This window comes from Biomphalaria glabrata, chromosome 3, assembly GCF_947242115.1.
Source record: "Biomphalaria glabrata chromosome 3, xgBioGlab47.1, whole genome shotgun sequence".
NCBI lineage: Eukaryota > Metazoa > Mollusca > Gastropoda > Planorbidae > Biomphalaria > Biomphalaria glabrata.
The window spans coordinates 38,443,566-38,462,021 of NC_074713.1; the positions used below are offsets into that span (position 1 = coordinate 38,443,566).

An 18,456-nucleotide genomic window follows, 5' to 3' on the forward strand; every position below is an offset into this window, starting at 1 on the left:
ATAACCTTATAAAATACTCAGAAAGACACAAATGATATTTGCACATTTCTTATTCCATATTCTATGACAATGTTATACATCTCTATATTTTTTATGTTAATATTATAGCATATTATACGGAATGGGTATTATAGCCTGAAGTCTGAACCAGACAGGAAAACCAACGACTTGGCAAATTTTAAGTCCCTGGTTAACATGACTAAATTGAAACATCGATGCACTAGTAACCTACTCTGGAATCTAGGTCTAGTCTAGATGTTTGTAGGCCTATCTTTCATTTTTTTAAAATATCGATATGGAGTCTGGATCTTCGTCTAAACTGAAACAAAATGAACAACTGAATCTCGAGCCAAAAGTCAGATATTTTGATAACGATCTATCTAGTCTTATCTAGATATATAGCTTTGATGTGGGCACTGTAGGCGTTTATATTATATATTCTAAGCTAAAGCTATCGAAATGGACAAAATAATATATCAGTAAAGCCTATAAATATTTTGATATGTGATTAGGGTATTATGGTCCATATTTAGTCCAGTATCTATCGAGATCTTCTAGAGAGTCTATATAAGGTAGATCTATAGATCTAGATATATCTGGTCTACTGTTATTAGATACAAAGTAATAAGAATGAAATGCCTGGTAAAACTTTTTGGAAATCTATCGATTATCAACTCTTGGCAGTTGTGACGTCATTTTGATGGCTAGCGCCCCCTCGATGAACATGAAAATTGTAATGGCGACCATGCAAATATGATAGAAGACAGCCTAGGATCACAACATAGCGGCCAACTAGGGCCCGGTTCAGGTGCATTAGGCATGGTTACTAAATCACAGCAAGATGATGGAATCAAACAGCGTCCCCAATATTCTATGCCGGGGATTCTCCACTTTCTTCAAACAGAATGGGCAAGATTCGAAATGGAGAGATCGCAGTGGGAAGTGGAAAGGGCTGAATTACAAGTGCGTAATGAAATGTACACTAACACACATAACTCTTAAGCCTTTTGCTTTCTCGTAGCGATTAGTGTATATTACTGTATAGTATAGAGTCTAGACATGATCTAGGCTAGCACTCGGTGGTTCTATTTATGCTCCTGTAACTGTTTAGTAGAGTTTAGTTACTAGATCTAGTCTTAAAAGACTTAAGTCTAGAATAGACTAGACTAGTCAGTAGTCTACTCTAAGACAGTCTTAGAGTCTAGACTAGAGACTGTGTTACTCAGTAGTCTAGTTACAGAGTGAGATAGTTACACTTAATCACTAGACAGTAAAATGAATAAAGAGTTGACTACAGACTCAGACTAGACTAGTAGTATATTATCTTAATGTTTTGTTTATTAATTATATTATACTACTATTATTAGACTACACTACTAGAATCTATAAATTAGTATAAAAACGATTTATAAAATTATAAATATTATATTTATTCTTTATAGAGATAATCTAGATCTATGATTCTATCTAATTTCTAATGATCTAAAAATCTAAATCTTAATCACTAGACAGTAAAATGAATAATAAAGAGTTGACTACAGACTAGTAGTAGTAATATTATCTTAATGTTTATTAATTATGTTATATTATTATTATTATACAACACTACTATAATTATAATGATTTATAAAATTATAAATATTATAATATACACATATATTCTTTATAGAGATAATCTAGATCTATCTAATTTCTAATGATCTAAATCTAGATTCTAAATAGACTGTCTAGAGTCTAGTAGAGTGACAGTCACAGTCAATTTTAAACTATAAAACTACAACTAACTTTTAATTTATTATTAAATATATATATAATTATTTATGAAATATATAATATTTAATAAAATACTTTTAAAAAGATGACCAATATGACAATTATGTCCTACACATGTCCCTAGGTAGTAGGTCAATCATCTAGTCATACATGTTAATCAATGACTCTGCCAATAGAATTAATAGAGATTCTAGTCTAGATTAGAGGAGTTTAAAATCCCAAGTCTGGTCTAAGTTGTGGTGACAAAGATAGACAAAGATAGACAAATTCATTTTCATTGAATTCATTGATCAGTGGTGAATTGGTAGATGCTACTAGACTACAGATTTAATAAACATTAATTTCCTATTAAATCTTTTATTAAGACACATTCCTTTTTTAATAAATTCTTTCAATAAAACCAAGGTTAATGTTGGGTCAAGTTTAAAATCAAATCAACTGAAACTGTATACAGTTCTCATTAATAATTAGATTAAAAATCCACACATTGTTATTGTTATTTGACATTCATATTCCTGCTTTGACTCTTCTAAAAGCATAAATATTTATAAAAATCATTTATTTGTATTAAGAGCATAGGCAGAGAAACTAGATCTACTTACTAACTTATGGTGAAATTTTATGGAGTGTTCCTAAAACTAAGTTAGTCTAGTTTTTTTTATAGATTATTAGTAGATATCTATCAATGAAAGTATCATCTATTTATCTCCAGTCTGGTTGGTCTGCTGCTTTTTTTTTCAACACAAATTATGACTTTGTAACTAATTAGATAATGTAGAAATTCTAAATCGCTTTACTCCCCTAACAAACTGACTTTGTTTACTTTTGAAAGAAAATGTTTAAGAGGGATATTATATTCTAGAACATACTTTCAAGACATTTGTCAGGTAAAAAAGGAGGGATCTGATTTTTTCCTTCTGAACTTATTCAGTTGAAATGTGAAAAAGTTGTGTTGTAAAAACATTTTTCTGGGTTTGAACCCTGCCCATCTACCTTCAAGCTGTCTTATTATAATTTATCAGTTATTTATAAAATCTTTTTGAGCAATATCTAGCATTTCTACTGAAGAATAGGGGCCTGTGGTCATCTCCTCAACATTGCTTTCTAGAAAGAACTGTCAACAAAAAGTTGACTTTTGTTTATCTAGTGATGTCTCTATATCTCTTAACTCAAAATGTTGTTTTAAATTCATCTCTTTTTAGTATATTTGTTCCTCTTGCTTTCCTTATCTGCACATCTCTCACAACTTACAGGCTTATTCTAATCTTCCACATTTAATATTTTTATTGTGTGATCTTAAATTATCTGTTTAAACATGGCATTTTAACAGAATCACCCCAATCATGGGGACCTGGTGACTGAGTGGGTATTCTTATTCTGTTATGTTTGATTTCTCTTTTCTAGGTTAATTAAAATTTACTAATAAAATACAAATGGAATGGCATTATTGGCTGTGATAATATAAAATAAATTTTAAGGGAAAAAAATTTTTACTTTTCAGGCACGCATTGCATTTTTGCAAGGTGAAAGGAAAGGTCAAGAAAATTTGAAACAAGATTTAGTCAGGCGTATCAAAATGCTTGAGTATGCTTTGAAACAAGAAAGGTAACAAAGGTTATTTTTTAAAAACTAAACTGCTAGTCTTTCAAATAGAAAATCTGGTTGCTGTCAGTTATTTTTTTTTTACAAAGCTTATATCAACTCACTGTCTGTTTTTAAAACATGTTTTTTCTCCCTTTTCCCATTCTCGGATAAAGTTAAAATTTTGCACAATTATTTATTGAACCTAACAAGACATGAATCAATTTTTAAAAAATTAAACAATTAGTTATTAATTATTGATGATTAATTATTTTGTTTGATATCAAAATAAGGGAAAAAATGTTACTTAATGAGATTATATATGGATTTAATTCCCTTATTATGTTTTGACACATTTTTTTTTCTTCCACTTCCCATTCTCTGATCAAGTTTTGCATAATTATTCATAGTCGATGGCAAAACAGGAATCAATCCTAAAAATAACCAATTAATCATTTAGTACTGATTAATTAATTTTGTTTTGTATCAGAAAGGGAGCTAAACCATGTAATTTTTAGTTAATGGCAGTTCTTTCTCTTAGATAAGCTTTGTCTTTAAAAAAAGCTTATATCAAATCACTCTGTCTGTCATCTGGTAAATAGTTTGTACAAATGATTTCTCCCACACCCTATGTTAGATCAAGCTAAAATTTTGCACATTTTTTTCTTTTACCTGACAACACAAGAATCAATAAAAAAAAATCAAACAACTAGTTAAATATCTATTGGTACTCAATTATTTTGTTTGGCATCTTGAACAAGGGAAAGCAATTGTACTTGACTGAAGTGGTGGCATAAGCTGAATTAGTCCCCTGTATAGATCATCGATTGAGTCTTAGTGAACACAAACCTGAAAAATAGGTCAAGACTATAGAAACAATAGATAACTATACAATCTACCATGTTCATAAGCTCTCCTCTAGCAGGGTGATTACATGTTGCTTTGAGAAGGCTTGAGCCATGAGTTCGAATTTAGGTTGTTTCCCTTTTTTATATTTTTAGAAATGCTTTTTTATTGTTAGTCTATATATATATATATATATATATATATATATATATATAAATTACATAATTGATCCAAAATAATTGAGACTATGCCTAATATAAGTTTTGTTTTTAAAAAAGTATTTTAAAGATATTTTCTTGTTCTACTGCTTGTTTTACAATGTATGAATGTATATGTATGTGTGTGATTATTCATGCAACAATACACCTTAGAAAGTCAGTAAAGCTATCTTCCTAAAACCAAAATAGTGAAGGAAATAAAAACGACAGTTGGCAAGAACATTTTGATCTTACTAAAATCTAAAAATTTGGTAGGTTTGACAACGCTTACACAAACCATTCAAAAAAATTCATCTGTAGTTGCACATAGCATGAATAGTGTTATTTCTGTTATATATTTGTATATCTTTGTTTTTAGAAGAAAAAAGTGTATTGTTCCTTGGAATCTCATAGAAAATATTATTATGAATGTATTTACTTTGTAATGGCTGTCCCTCATCATACAACCATACCTTACCCTTGTTTTCATTTATAAATTTGAAACCTTTTCTGCCTTTGAGAATGACAGGATGTAACTCAGTTTTTCTCACATAACATTTTGTGTATTCTGCCAGAGCCAAATATCATAAATTAAAATATGGAACAGACTTGAACCCTGAAGATCTCAAACCACCTTCATTTGACAAAGAAAATAAAGGTATTTAGACCTAATTACTACTTACATAAAAAAAAGTGTACGCTCTTTGATTTAGTCAAATGTTAGGTGCTCATCTGGTAATGATTTCTGTTTTAAATAAAACTGACAAAAAAAATCATTTCAGAAGATCAAATTGATGGGGAAATTTCCTTGTCAACTTCTTCTGGAACCAGTAATGCAACATGGCGACAAGGAAGGCAGCTTTTACGACAGTGAGTGAAAAAGTTAATAAATTGATTTCTAGAGTTTCTGTTGTTTTACAAGAAAAAAAAATGGAGTAGGGGATACTTTATTTGTATCTTATAAATTAATAAAAAAAATTACAAATTTATTTCAAAATTTTTTTTTTTTTTTTTTTAAATTTTGTTAACTTTTTTAATTAGTGCCTTTTTTAAATTTTGTAAAAAATATTTTTAAAATTTTTCTTAGGTACTTGCAAGAAATAGGATACACAGACACCATAATAGATGTGCGTTCAGCTCGTGTGAGGTCTTTGCTTGGCCTTCAGACACAGACAGGTGACAGTGATGCAGACATCTCACAGTCTGTGCTTGTTAATGGAGAAAATCAAGCCAATAAGCGAGATAATCAGGGAAAAAGGTATTTTATATCAATGCAAATAATTTTGTGGAAAATGTATAAATACAAAACAGGAAGTATCAAGGGGGAAAAGTATTTATGTCTAGCTCCTTTATATTTTGATATCATCCCAAATTGTGATTTAATGTCATTTTTTGTGTTTTATGAATTAAAATATTTTCTTACATTGCAGGGCCGGTTTGAAAAAATTGAGCAATATGGCCACAGACAGTGCATTGATTGATGCAGAGAATGCTGTCATGACTACTTTTGATTTTTTGAACTCTGGTAATGTTGTCGAAGATGATGATGATCTGAGGCAAGTTATTTTTAAAATTTTTTAATGAAATGGCTGACCGCTATTTTAAGAAAGAAAACTAATTAATAAATCTCAATTTTATAGTTTTTAAATTGTAAAATCTTTGATAATTACATAAAGATGTAATGATTTTGTTTTTATAGTGATGAAAATGAAGACGGAATGGCTGCAGATGACGAAGCTGAAGAAAGATTAGAAAGAAAAGGAATAAAACTCAAGGTTTTTTAATAACTTTTTAAATTTTACTTGACAACCAAATTTAAGTTACTTGGAACCAGACTAGTCTAAAAATATGCCTTTTTATTTAAATATATCATACAATACTTAACTAATACAGCGTCTGTACAATACAAACTTTACATAACTGATATCCATCCTGTATTGACTTGTTCATCCTATACTTGAATTTTAACTATACTGTACTTGACTTATCCATCTTTTACTTGACAGTTATTCATCCTGTCATTTGGCGCTTGACTTATCCATCCTGTCATCCTACTTATCTATCCTGAACTTGACATCCATCCTGCTCTTGACTGTTAATTATTCTGTACTATTATCAATATTAAGTTACTCTTGTTTTAAAGAATTAAAATATAAAGTAATAGAAAAATTGATGTTATTTTGCATTGAAATGTTAGACTTTTAAAAAATTTCTCTATTGACTTGACAAATATTGTTTTTTTTTTATTATTGTCGCAAGAATTGTTAAAAAACTTTTTATGATGCAAATATTTCAAGACACTCCTAAGTACTATTTACTAATGCATATTTTTTTTTTTTTTCCATGAAAAAAATGTTTCCCTATGATGTGGACATATCTTTTTGTTTAAGTTTGTAGTTAATTCAGCTTTTTTAAAATTGTATTCACTGATTCTAAAATTTCTAATATAACTATAAACAAATGCAAGTCTAACATGGTTGCACATGTTTGTTTAAAGAATGAGTCAAATGAAGGTCTAGATGATACAGACCCTGATACAGTAGAAGCACTTGCAGAATTTCATTTCCTAGAAACAGAAATTGGTGGAGTGTCAGGTGAGTATCTAGTTTCAGACATCTTGTTTCAGCCATCACATTTCTTTGACATTATGAAATTAACAAAAACTTTTTTTTTCTTCATGATACTCTGACCTTGTGTTGTAATGCCTTTAAAGTCATTTTTATGTGAATGATTTGCAAGAACATCTATACATAAAATATAAAGAAAGAAAAATGTTTAAAACTTTTTTTTTAATGACACTGACTATTGCTTCGTCTCAGTGTCAGTTTTCATTTTGCTTTTCAATTGAGCTTTTCTCCCTTCCACCCCCACCCCCTGATGTAACACAAAATAGGGGACTTCAAAGTTTCCTTTGTCAATTTGTTTTCTTGCATATCTTTGTCTTGTACGCTACTTGTGTGACATTTATTGTGCTGCATAAACCATTCTATCTATGCTCATATTTCACCTGTGTGTTTGTAGTCTATGGTTTTACAGTGATGTTAAAAAAAAATATTTTTTTTAGATTAATGAAGTATTCTGATAGGATTGTGCGTTTGGAAAAAAAAAGAGAGAGGGTGTTTTTTTTTTATTTATTGTAGGCTAATACGTTTTTAACATCACTGGAAATCCTGTGTAATTGCACAGATACTGAATAATGTCATTCAGATAGTTAATATAGAGTTAATCCCTTTGCACTTAACTAGGAGTAGGCCTTCTAGAATGTGCTGTAACTTTTCCCTTTCAAACATTTTATGTGTGATAGTCAATTAAAAATTATTTCAACAATTTTTTTTTTATTCCACATTGTTTTTGGTAAATCAAAAAATAGAATAAGACTAAATGAGAATTTTTTTTTTTTGTGAGTACTATTCTTTTTCTAGCGAGGAATGCTTATTCCTCAAGTACATTTAAGTAATGGTTAACTGAAAGAAAGAATCCATTGCCATTTCAATGTGCACCTGACATCTTGTCACATTGTCTTAGTGTGTTCTTTTTATTGTAATGGTGTCACACAAACAGAGAAGCACGACACCTCTTCCACTGAGGATGAGGAGTGGGTGGTGGATCAACGTCATATCTCTGAACTGAAAGAACAGTATAAGAAGGAGAGGAAGGGAAAGAAAACTAGTAAGTGTTGTGACCGTGTTCTTAGACACCCCCATTGCTTTGTTGTATGTATCATGTCTCCACTGGGGCGGATATTATTACAAATGTAGCAGGGAATGATGTGTGCAAAATGAACATTTTGGTTCACCTTTCCCTCTTCTGTTGTGTATTTTTAGTTCTTGACTCTTGTCTAGTTACTTTCGAAAGATGGACATTTAAAAAAGACATGCTTTAAACATTTGTGTTGTCCAAATTGTAACAGCCATTATAGTGAACAAAAAAAGTTATCTTAGCATGTACTGGAAATGGCTTACTGCTACAAGCCCAGTAACAATTCCCTTTTAGTGACTCAGATTTTTTAACCATGTAGTCTGTAGTGAGATTGACTTACAAGTCATTGTGTTTACTAAACACTCAATCATTTAATTAAACATGATATTTAATATATAGATGGGTGGGGTTTCATTATAACTAGTGCTAAAAAAAATTTTTGTATTGTGCATTTTTGAGATTTGTACTTCTTTTTTTTTTAGTATTAAATAATCAGTATTTCAATTTATTTTTTGTTTATCTTGGAAGGGTAGTTCATGGCACTTTTTTTTTTTTTTTTGCATGATTGAATAATTTAAAAATTACTCAAGTTTTTTTTTTCTTTTTTTTTTTCAATTTACATTTTACAAAATTTTCATTATTTTGGTATAAAAGTGTTCAGTTTTTTAGTTAGTAATGACTCTTTCGTTAGTGTATCTGAGAATTGACTTAATGTGAAATGTGAATGCTTTGTGTTGCATGTTGGGCTTATCCTAGTCTATGTTGTAGTCTTATTGCTCTTTGTTGTGTGGCCTCTGTGCCTTACAGGGCCAACTCGGCATGCCTTACAGGCCATGCTGGCCAGTTTAGGCAGTAATGATGACATTTCGGTGGACAACACACACATGCAGTCTGGCGAGGACAGGGATGACGGTAGGACTGACTCCTCAAAGCTCTTCACATAACCTCTTGTAGCCAAGCCACTAAACAAAATAGTTTTCTTTTCGCTTTGCTTAACATTTCTTTAGATACATCGTATTCATCACATTCAAAGTTTATTTTGAATTTTATAAATGGATTTATTGTAACATAAAATTGCATTTTTTTTAAAAATGGCATGTTCCAATATTTATTGCTTGGTGTCCAATTTTATGAATTTAGAAAACTTTTTTTCCCATTTGCTTATTAACTTTTGGATGTTTTTTTTTTTACTTTACTGACTATATTCTTAATATCAAATGCTTAATCTTGCACCAGCTGGATTAGAGAAAATATTTTACACCCAATTCACTGTTCCTGCTTTTACATAATAAATTTTTTTATTAATGCAACTTTTTATTAATTATACTTGATGGTTTTGGGTTTCATTTTATTCTAGTGATGTAATATATATATATGTGTTGAATTTTGTTTTTAAATAGCTTTTTTTTATACTTTTGCTGGCTATTTCATTCTAAATATTACTATTCTGTAATGTAACCAATATACCTTTTAAAACCTGTGCCTAGCAAATGGTATTATTTTGCTTAAATTAGCGCACAGTATAGCATGTCTGTATTTGTTTATGTTTATCAAATATAAAGTAACTTGAAATTCTTCTTATTAAGGATTAGTAATAACTCATAAAAATCAAATTATAATTTGGAGTATGATTGAATGAAAAATAAGATTAACTCTATAATTGACTTTGAAAGTTGATCCTGTGTGTTATCTCATTGTTCACAACTATCCTTAGATGTTCCCTCTGGTGGTCAAATAAGCTACGCAAGGAAACCAATGATGGGTATGCAAGATGATGAGGAAAACATTGATGGTGGGCTTGGCCTTGGTGAATTGGCAGGGCTAACCGTTAATAATGAAGCTGACCCCATGAATTATGATGTGAGTGTAGTTTTTTATTCATTGATTCATTGTTATTAAACATCAGTTATTATATATTTATTCTGTTGATTAAAAATGTCCTTCTCTTCAGATATCTGCACCTAAAGAAGTGTACAGAAAAACATGGAATGCTAAATACACTTTAAGAAGGTATTTTTGTTTTTTTACATTTACAGACCTGCCTATTACGCAAAATGCATATTCGTTACGCAAAATCTCATGACAGCACATTTGGCATCCTTTTTTTTTTTTTCCTCACAGAGGTCACGCTAAGCCGTCCTATGGGGAAAAAAATTAACAGAGAAGGTGGGGTGAAGACATAACACTCAATCTATATATTGATTGGTTCTTGATAGCAATTAGATTAGTCTAGAAATGAAAAACAGGAGAGTGTTGGGAGTGGCGGGTTGGTACTGTCCAGTTAACAAGTACACAACGTGACTTTAAAAAAAAAAATTCAGTAGAAATTAATTATTTTGGAGCTTTAAAAAAAATGCAAAAAAAGAATAACTGATTCCCATATTTATTTTAATAAAAAATATTGAAGCGCTATTGATTTAAAACACATTTTAGATCTAGAACTACATTTTTCTTGTTAGACTATACAGAAATACATCTAGACATTGATCTAGATCTAGCTAGATTCTCTACATTCTAGATCTAGAGTAGTATGACCTCTCTATATTATATTAAATTAGGGTAGGCGTACGAAAGTTACAAATTGGCATTAGTTTGTAGCAGATCTATGGGATCAGTAACACTCAGATCTAGATATTTTATAGATCTAGATCTAATCATGACATTTAATCTATTCTAAAGTCACTAAATCTAGTCCAGAGGACAAGATAATTGAAAATGAAGATGTAGATTCCATTAGTCTAGAAGCCACTAGGTCTAGATCTAGACATTTAGATCTACTCAATATATAGAATCTAGATCTAGCTTATTCTAGATTTAGATTTCATCTAGACTAGATCTAGAATCTACTTGTCTTTTCTGGTATCTAGATTCTAGACCAATCACTACACTATTACTATAATAGTAGAAATTAATTTATATAAATTAATCTAGTATTAGTAATAGTTTTAATAATGCTTGGTTACTAGGTAGATCTAGATCTTGTCTCTAGAGCTCTGCTACTACTCTAGATCTATTCTATATCTATATCAGATATAGATTCTAAATTTACTAGTTACAGTTGTGAAATATACAAATTTGATGTCCTGTAATAATTAAAAAAAAAAAGGAACCCGTCTTCTTAGATAAATATAACTAGATCTTAATATAATGGGCTTTTTTTTTGGTGTTAATTTATAAATCATATACACTTATTTATATATATATATATCCGTATGCAAACGCGACATGAAGCTCTTCAAAATCGACACTGGCAACTGGAAAGAGGTGGCACTGAACAGATCCACATGGAGAGAGAGCATAAAGGAAGGGTCACAGATTGCAGATGTCATACACAACAGAAGCAGAAAGAAGGGTGAAAATGCAACGGCGCCTGGTGATTATATATGCCCAACCTGCGATCGCAGCTGTGTATCAAGGATTGGCCTCTTTAGTCACACAAGAAGTTGCAAAGGGAAAAGATCGTCTCTCGAGACGTAAAATGCCACAGATATATATATCTTACACTTGACAAAATAGCTGATGGCGCATGTGTTGCACATTCTGGTGCCAAAATAATGACACCATGACCGTAAAACTGTCCTTAATCTAACCCTAGTTTCAATTTGAACATTGTAAAAAGTATATTTTGCAGTGTACCAAATTAATTGTTTATCTACTTGTACAGTTTGTCACTAGTTCATGTTTTTATAACTTATTTTTTACAGCCATTTTGATGGTGTTCGAGCTCTTGCATTTCATCCTGTGGAACCTGTCTTGTTAACAGCTTCTGAAGACCACACTTTAAAATTATGGAACCTTCAAAAAACAGTGCCAGCTAAAAAGTGAGTTATGTTTAGCAATTCTTTTGACCTTAAAATTATATACAAACCTAGATGTGATATTTAATTATTTGTATGAGTGGCCAATACATAATTGATTATATAAGATTAAGAATTTTAACATTTTTTCAGAGCTGCTTCATTAGATGTTGAGCCTGTGTACACATTTCGTGCTCATGTGGGACCAGTGCTTAGTTTAGCTGTGAGTCCCTCAGGGGAGCAATGTTACAGTGGTGGCATGGACACAACAATCAGATGTTGGAATATACCCAAGTCTGATATTGACCCATATGACTCGTTTGGTGGGTGCTATCATATTGATTGCTTGTTTAGTTTATTTTGTTTTGATCATACTGTTAATGCATATTAGTTGGTATAAAGTACCTAATCACATTAGCTTTTTACTTTAGTTCTGGACTACAACTTGAAAGACCTAATGACTGTTTGTGAGCAGTATATTGATATTTATGTGCCTCAGGACAAGTGCAAAGTTTCTCCAGATATTGTTGACATTTGTCTTGCTGACTTTAGGTTTTCCCAATCATCTCCTACGCCATATCTGCCTCTTTTATTATGCAAAATGACCAAGTTTATCCAGAGCTCTAGTGCTCCTCAAAATCCTCATAACATTTTGCTCCTGTTTTTATGAGAATTTTCATAAACATCAGTTAATTTTACTTTATATCTCAATCTAATTCTCAATTAATAATCTCATTTTCTAGATGGTAGTGACATTGGATAATTATTAGCCCAAGACAGTAATTTTATATGATTTATATATGTTATGCATTAAGATTTGTGAAAATATGAATAGCTATTATAAAAAAATATGTTTAGTTCATTTAGGATCATAAAATATTACCTAGAGATTGTCTTGATCCAATTCTAGTGGTTCTTGCCCACAGTCTGTAAGTTTTCATTTTCAAATCCCATAATCCACAAATAAAATTTTTGTTTTATAAACATTAATTGGTTTTACCATATATAAAAAGGGCATGCTTTCCCTCTTAATTCTATACCAAATACAACATTTTCTGATAAAAAAAAAAGTTTAATCATAATAGGGTAGTGAAATACAAATTAGCAAAATAGATAATGAAATGTGGGACATAATTACAGAGAGAAAAGAGTTAATGAAAAAAGCTCATCTAAAATCTTTTTTTTTTTTTTTTTTTTTTTTAATTAATTTTGTAATGGAAAAGTGCTACTAAACCTGAACTCATCACTACCATTACAACATTAGTTATCAAAGCAAGTCATGTAACAAGTAGAAATATCCAAAAGCAGTTGTATCCCATAAAAAAAAAAATCTGCTGAACTTGCATTTAAACCTTGAACCTTTAGTTATGTATTTGTATTTAAGGGGACTACCCTCTCAGCCACCATTTCTACTATACTGGCTTCCAAGTGTTGTAGGTTTAACTCTTTCTCTCTGTAATTATATTATATGGAATTACTCATTTTGCTCATTTGTGTTTAACTACCTGTGATGATTAAACTTAAGTAACTTTTTTGTATGTTATCAGAAAATGTTATATTAGGTATTGAATTATAGGAAAAATCATGCTCTTTTTATATAACACAAATTAAAGTTTATAAAACCAAAAATTAATTTAATTTAGTGGGATCAAATCAATGTTGGTATCGACAGTTAGGAGAGAAAGCGTTTTTAAAAACATTACATAACATAAGTAACATGATAAGACCATCCTGATGAATTAAGAACAATATAGTATCTGACATACATCTTTTTTTCTAAAATATTTTTAACCAATGTTTGTACATATGTTTTTAAAATTTTTACTTAAAAAAACTATTTCTTTGACAGATCCGAATGTTTTATCAGACACACTTGAGGCTCACACAGATGCAGTATGGGGATTGTCAATACACAGTTCTAAAAACCAGCTACTGTCCTGCTCAGCTGATGGAACTGTCAGGCTATGGAGTCCTGGAAACAAGTCTCCTCTACTTAATACATTTACTGTAGAATCAGGTAATTAGGAACACACTGAAACAACTGAACTAGATCAAATAATAATGCTTTTAATTGCTGTAATGAATACTATTTTGCTTTGTTTTTCAGAAGAAGGTGTTCCGACATCTGTGGATTTTGTACGTTGTGACCCAAGCCAAATGGTTGCTAGCTATACCTCCTCTAATACTTACATATTTGATATTGAAACTGGTAAACAGGTTCTAATGCTAGAAACAAAAATTAACTCAGGTACACATTATAATATTTTGTTTAATATTTTGTTGCTCTTTTTTTTTAAATTGACTGTACAAACTTCAAATAGCCTTCTTGTTTAAAGATTTTTTCAATCTAAGTTTAATTACACCCATCTTTCAGAAGAACACAAATGTCTTTAATTGGAAAGTAATGAATGACATACCTTTTAACTATAAAGTATTGACCAACTATAGTATATTACATTTTTTTTTATTAAAAGTTTATATTGTCAAGTGTTTCTTTTTTTTTAAATGAAGTTTCCATTAGTATGGATCAATAATGTTATCTTAGTTTTATCTCAGACTAACAAATTCTTTCCTATTATAAAGTATTGTTGTCTTTTTTTTTTTTCAGACTCAAGTGGTAGTAATCAAATTAACAGAGTTATTAATCATCCAACCTTGCCAATATCGATAACAGCCCATGAAGACCGGCACATACGATTCTTTGATAATAATACAGGTATTATACTCATTTCAAAGTTATCTGTTCTTTGATAGTTTAATTTGACCTTAATTGTTTTATTTTTAGATTTAAACTCAAATCTTAAATTTGTAAAGAATTTATGTTTATTAAACAAGATTTTGTGTTTCTTTTTCCAATCCAGGAAAACTAATTCATTCAATGGTAGCACATTTAGATTCCGTTACAAGTTTGGCCATAGATCCCAATGGCCTGTATCTTTTATCAGGGAGTAAGTGCTTTCTTTTTGCTGCTTGTATGTATGGCTAAAGGAATTAATCTCAGCCCACTTACTAGCTCACAGCTGTTTCAAATTGTTGTCTTTTTCTTTTCAGGTCATGATTGTTCTATTAGGCTTTGGAATTTAGACAGTAAAACGTGTGTTCAAGAAATTACCTCACATCGCAAAAAGTTTGAGGAATCCATTCACGATGTTGCCTTCCACCCACAGAAACCATACATAGCTAGTGCCGGTGCTGATGCCCTGGCTAAAGTGTTTGTATGATGTGTCCTAGTATTTAATCTAGTCTAATTTAAACAAATCATTTCTCATAGGGAGGTGTCCCGCAAGCAATTCCTAACTCTAGTGTGCGTGCTGTTGTGTACTGAAAAAGGCAATAGACAAATTGTTTTAAAATGACATCACTCAATGATTTATTTTTTTTTAGTTGTTTTTAGATCTTGTGGTGGGAAAGCTTATTTCAAGAAAGACAGGGTTCAGATAAAGTTTTTTTTCTAATGTAAAATGTGTACTCAGATCTGAAACAAATCAATCTATTACCTTTTATTTAAACCTATGAGAGACAATCCAGCACTGTGTTAGTTATAGTGAATTATATGGATGATAAATAATTTCATTAGTTCTAAAGCTCTCAAAATTAAAAGACAAGTAAACACAAAATTGTAAAGCTTTATTTTTTTCTCTTTAAAACTAGGTTCCAAGGGCCATTGTTATTTCTCAGACTTTCTTTTTTTACCCCCCTCTTCATCCATTATTCTTTTCAAGAATGTGACACTTTGACAATGGTCTCATCAAATTTCTCCCTCATTGTCATGGCATAAAAATGTTGGCTCCCTTAGTTAAACCCAGCTGGCATATATTTAGTATGGATTCTTTCATTAAGGACTATTAAAAATTGATATAAATCAGGGAAAATGCTGAAATCAGAAATGGTACCATGAATTGAAAGGTAGGAATCAGTGTATTGGAGACCAGACTCTAAATCAAATCTGAGGAATGTCTCTGTACATGTGAATAAGCCAAGTACTTGGGCTTTGATTGGATGATTTATTCTCTATATTTAGACATATCTTTATGTATATCCATTGTCTTGTTTGTTTGTTTTTATTTGACTGGAGCTTGTTCACATGGAGTTGGGAAGTCAGAATTTGGGAATACTGTGGCATTCTTAACCCAGTCCAGTAATGAGAACACTATTTTACATTGAATGTACAAGTCATAATTGCCTCGTTGCTTATAGCTCCTGTTAGGATTGTTTTAGATTACCGGTATATCATTACATACAGTTACATTTGTTCTGGGTTTTGTTTTTCTTTGGCAATATTCTCAAGAGTAATGAAACATTCATATCTAAACTAAACCTTGATAACTGAAATCTAGCTGTAATTTGTGATGTGTTATGGTGACTATATCTAAAAGTGATTGGCTTTCAGACACCTGACAGATGACCTACTACTCCAGCCTATTATGTATTAGTTAAGTGTTGAAGAAATAAAAAAGATTGATACAAGAGATACTTTGAAATGACTTGAATCACATTTAGTGTCTAGTTGGAAAACATCCTTCACTTCATGACGTGTCTGTTTTAGACCAGTTTTACTTTCTATAATGTGATCATTTGCAGTTGGTTGTTTTTTATTTTTTTTTTGCTGTTTTACTGAAATAGTATTGCATCATGAAATTCCTTAACTGTGTATGTAAATATAAATGTACACGTTCCATGAGGCTTGATGTTTTTGTACATTTGATGTTAGGTATGTATCAGACACATACTGACCAGCTCTTGACTTGTGACGCAGACAAAGTGCACTCTGTTAGAAATTTTGTTTTCTCTCCTAAGTAATTGCAATATATTCTTATATATTCCTATGTAAATTCAAGTTCTATAATCCTATTTAAATTAACACCAACGTGTAGTGCATATTAACTGCCCAATTACCAGGGAATTATGTAGATAACATGGCAGGCAACTCTTATATCTCTATATACTAGCCAAGGAAAACTGTGTATTGAACTCATCTGTATTTTTGTGTTGACTGCTATTGTACAGAAGTAGAGAACTAAACCTGGGGGGAACATTGTACTTCATGTTGCCATCAAAGCTCATGTAAATGGTTGTTTTTATTTATCAAATTTGTAGAGTCTTATCCTTTTGGGTGAACTATTGAAACAAAAGCAGTATTTTGTTTTTACTTTGAGCTGTTCCAACTTACACTATCTGGTATGAAAACTAGCGTTGATTGTAATAGATCATCCTAGCTATTGGGGAAGGGTACAAGGAGGAGAAACATATAAGTAGATAACTGTTGTAGATTTGAGTCTGGCACAAACAGCCCAATACTATTTCAAAAGTTTGTTGATCCTGATATAGACAGAGCAACATATTTATTTGAGCCTAAAAAATGGGCCCACCTTCTAATTCAATCTATAATATAATATATAGTTCTATTTTTATTCTGTGCGCTCTATTTGATCAGAATATGTACTGATATTTTTTTTAAATTTCAACTCTCCTTTTTAAAATTGTATTATAATGAATAAAGAACTTTCATGGCAAGTGTGTAGCTCTTTGAATACGGAAATTGAAACAGCAGGTGCTGGCGATGATGTAAATTATTTATGAGTACTATTATTTGGTTTGTTTCTTGTACATTCAACTCCATTATTTTAATGTTGCATGATAACTTTTGTTTTTAAATGTTGCAACTATTGCTGGGTGTTTTTGGTTGAAGCAGCAGAATTGGAGGCATTGTATTTTGAATAGATATGTGTATAAGTGCAGTGCTGATAGTATAAACAGAAGTCTAGATAGACTTGTCAAAGGCTGTTCAAGTTTATACGGTATATTTTGTGTTTCCCTAGTGGTGGTCATACTTACCTTCAAATAGTAAACAGCTACCATTTCTATTAAACCATGGTTTGGGATTTTTACCTCCATTACTTTCTATCTGTTACTCAATCTAATCCTCTCCAACTTGTGGGATCAGTTATTTGAAACTGAGTATTGGCTTGAATGTTGTTTGTGCCAGTAGCAGACTTCTAGTTAAGTAGGACCATGGTTTCAAACAATGCACTGTACTTTAAAACCTGAACAAATTCAAGTTGTTTATCTTATGTGAAATGTATGCCTGTGTAAGGAAGGTTTGGGAACTTACATGTGCAGTTCTGGTTGGCAAGCCTGTCCTTTAGGTTGTGCATGAAGTAGTTGTATGATTGGGCGTGTAGAGACATTTGTGTTTCTAGGATAGTCTTCTGATACTTTTTTTTTACATTATGGTTTGATATAGTCAGTTTTTTTTTGTTTTGTTTATGTTGTTTTTACTTTTGACCTATAAACTATTATATATTTGTACATTAATGTTGACTCCTAATGAAATAAAACAAAATAATGCTTCATCTATCATTTTTTTTTAGATATTCCTTAAAATACTTTGTACATGTAACTTGTGTTTTGACCAAAACATGCTTCCTGTACTAAATCATTGACTGAAGCTCATTTAAGTGCTTTCATCTCTCTGTTCATTGTTCTCATTACAAGTAATATGGTGAATTATTCCCTTGTACATGACCACACATTAAGAAAAAAAGGCATGATGACACAGAATA

At 30.8% G+C, this 18,456-nt stretch overlaps 1 protein-coding gene across 3 annotated transcripts; it reads left to right on the forward strand.

Annotated features, from left to right (window-relative positions):
* Positions 1 to 623: 623 nt before the first annotated feature.
* Positions 624 to 18,248, forward strand: LOC106074179 (striatin-3-like). 3 transcript variants are annotated; one of them, XM_013234914.2, is made up of 19 exons: positions 625 to 963; positions 3,275 to 3,378; positions 4,973 to 5,055; positions 5,180 to 5,267; positions 5,485 to 5,655; positions 5,828 to 5,953; positions 6,097 to 6,172; positions 6,895 to 6,991; positions 7,959 to 8,066; positions 8,904 to 9,008; positions 9,811 to 9,956; positions 10,048 to 10,106; positions 11,801 to 11,917; positions 12,047 to 12,216; positions 13,743 to 13,910; positions 14,001 to 14,141; positions 14,502 to 14,609; positions 14,755 to 14,841; positions 14,945 to 18,248. In XM_013234914.2, the coding sequence occupies exons 1-19, from the start codon at positions 754 to 756 to the stop codon at positions 15,112 to 15,114; spliced, it is 2,334 nt and encodes a 777-aa protein (XP_013090368.1). In that variant the 5' UTR covers positions 625 to 753; the 3' UTR covers positions 15,115 to 18,248. The 3 variants fall into 3 exon arrangements, with proteins under 3 accessions (XP_013090369.1, XP_013090370.1, XP_013090368.1); XM_013234915.2 differs by lacking the exon at positions 8,904 to 9,008 and having other exon boundaries at positions 624 to 963; XM_013234916.2 differs by lacking the exons at positions 7,959 to 8,066; positions 8,904 to 9,008 and having other exon boundaries at positions 624 to 963.
* The last annotated feature ends 208 nt before the right edge of the window (positions 18,249 to 18,456 follow it).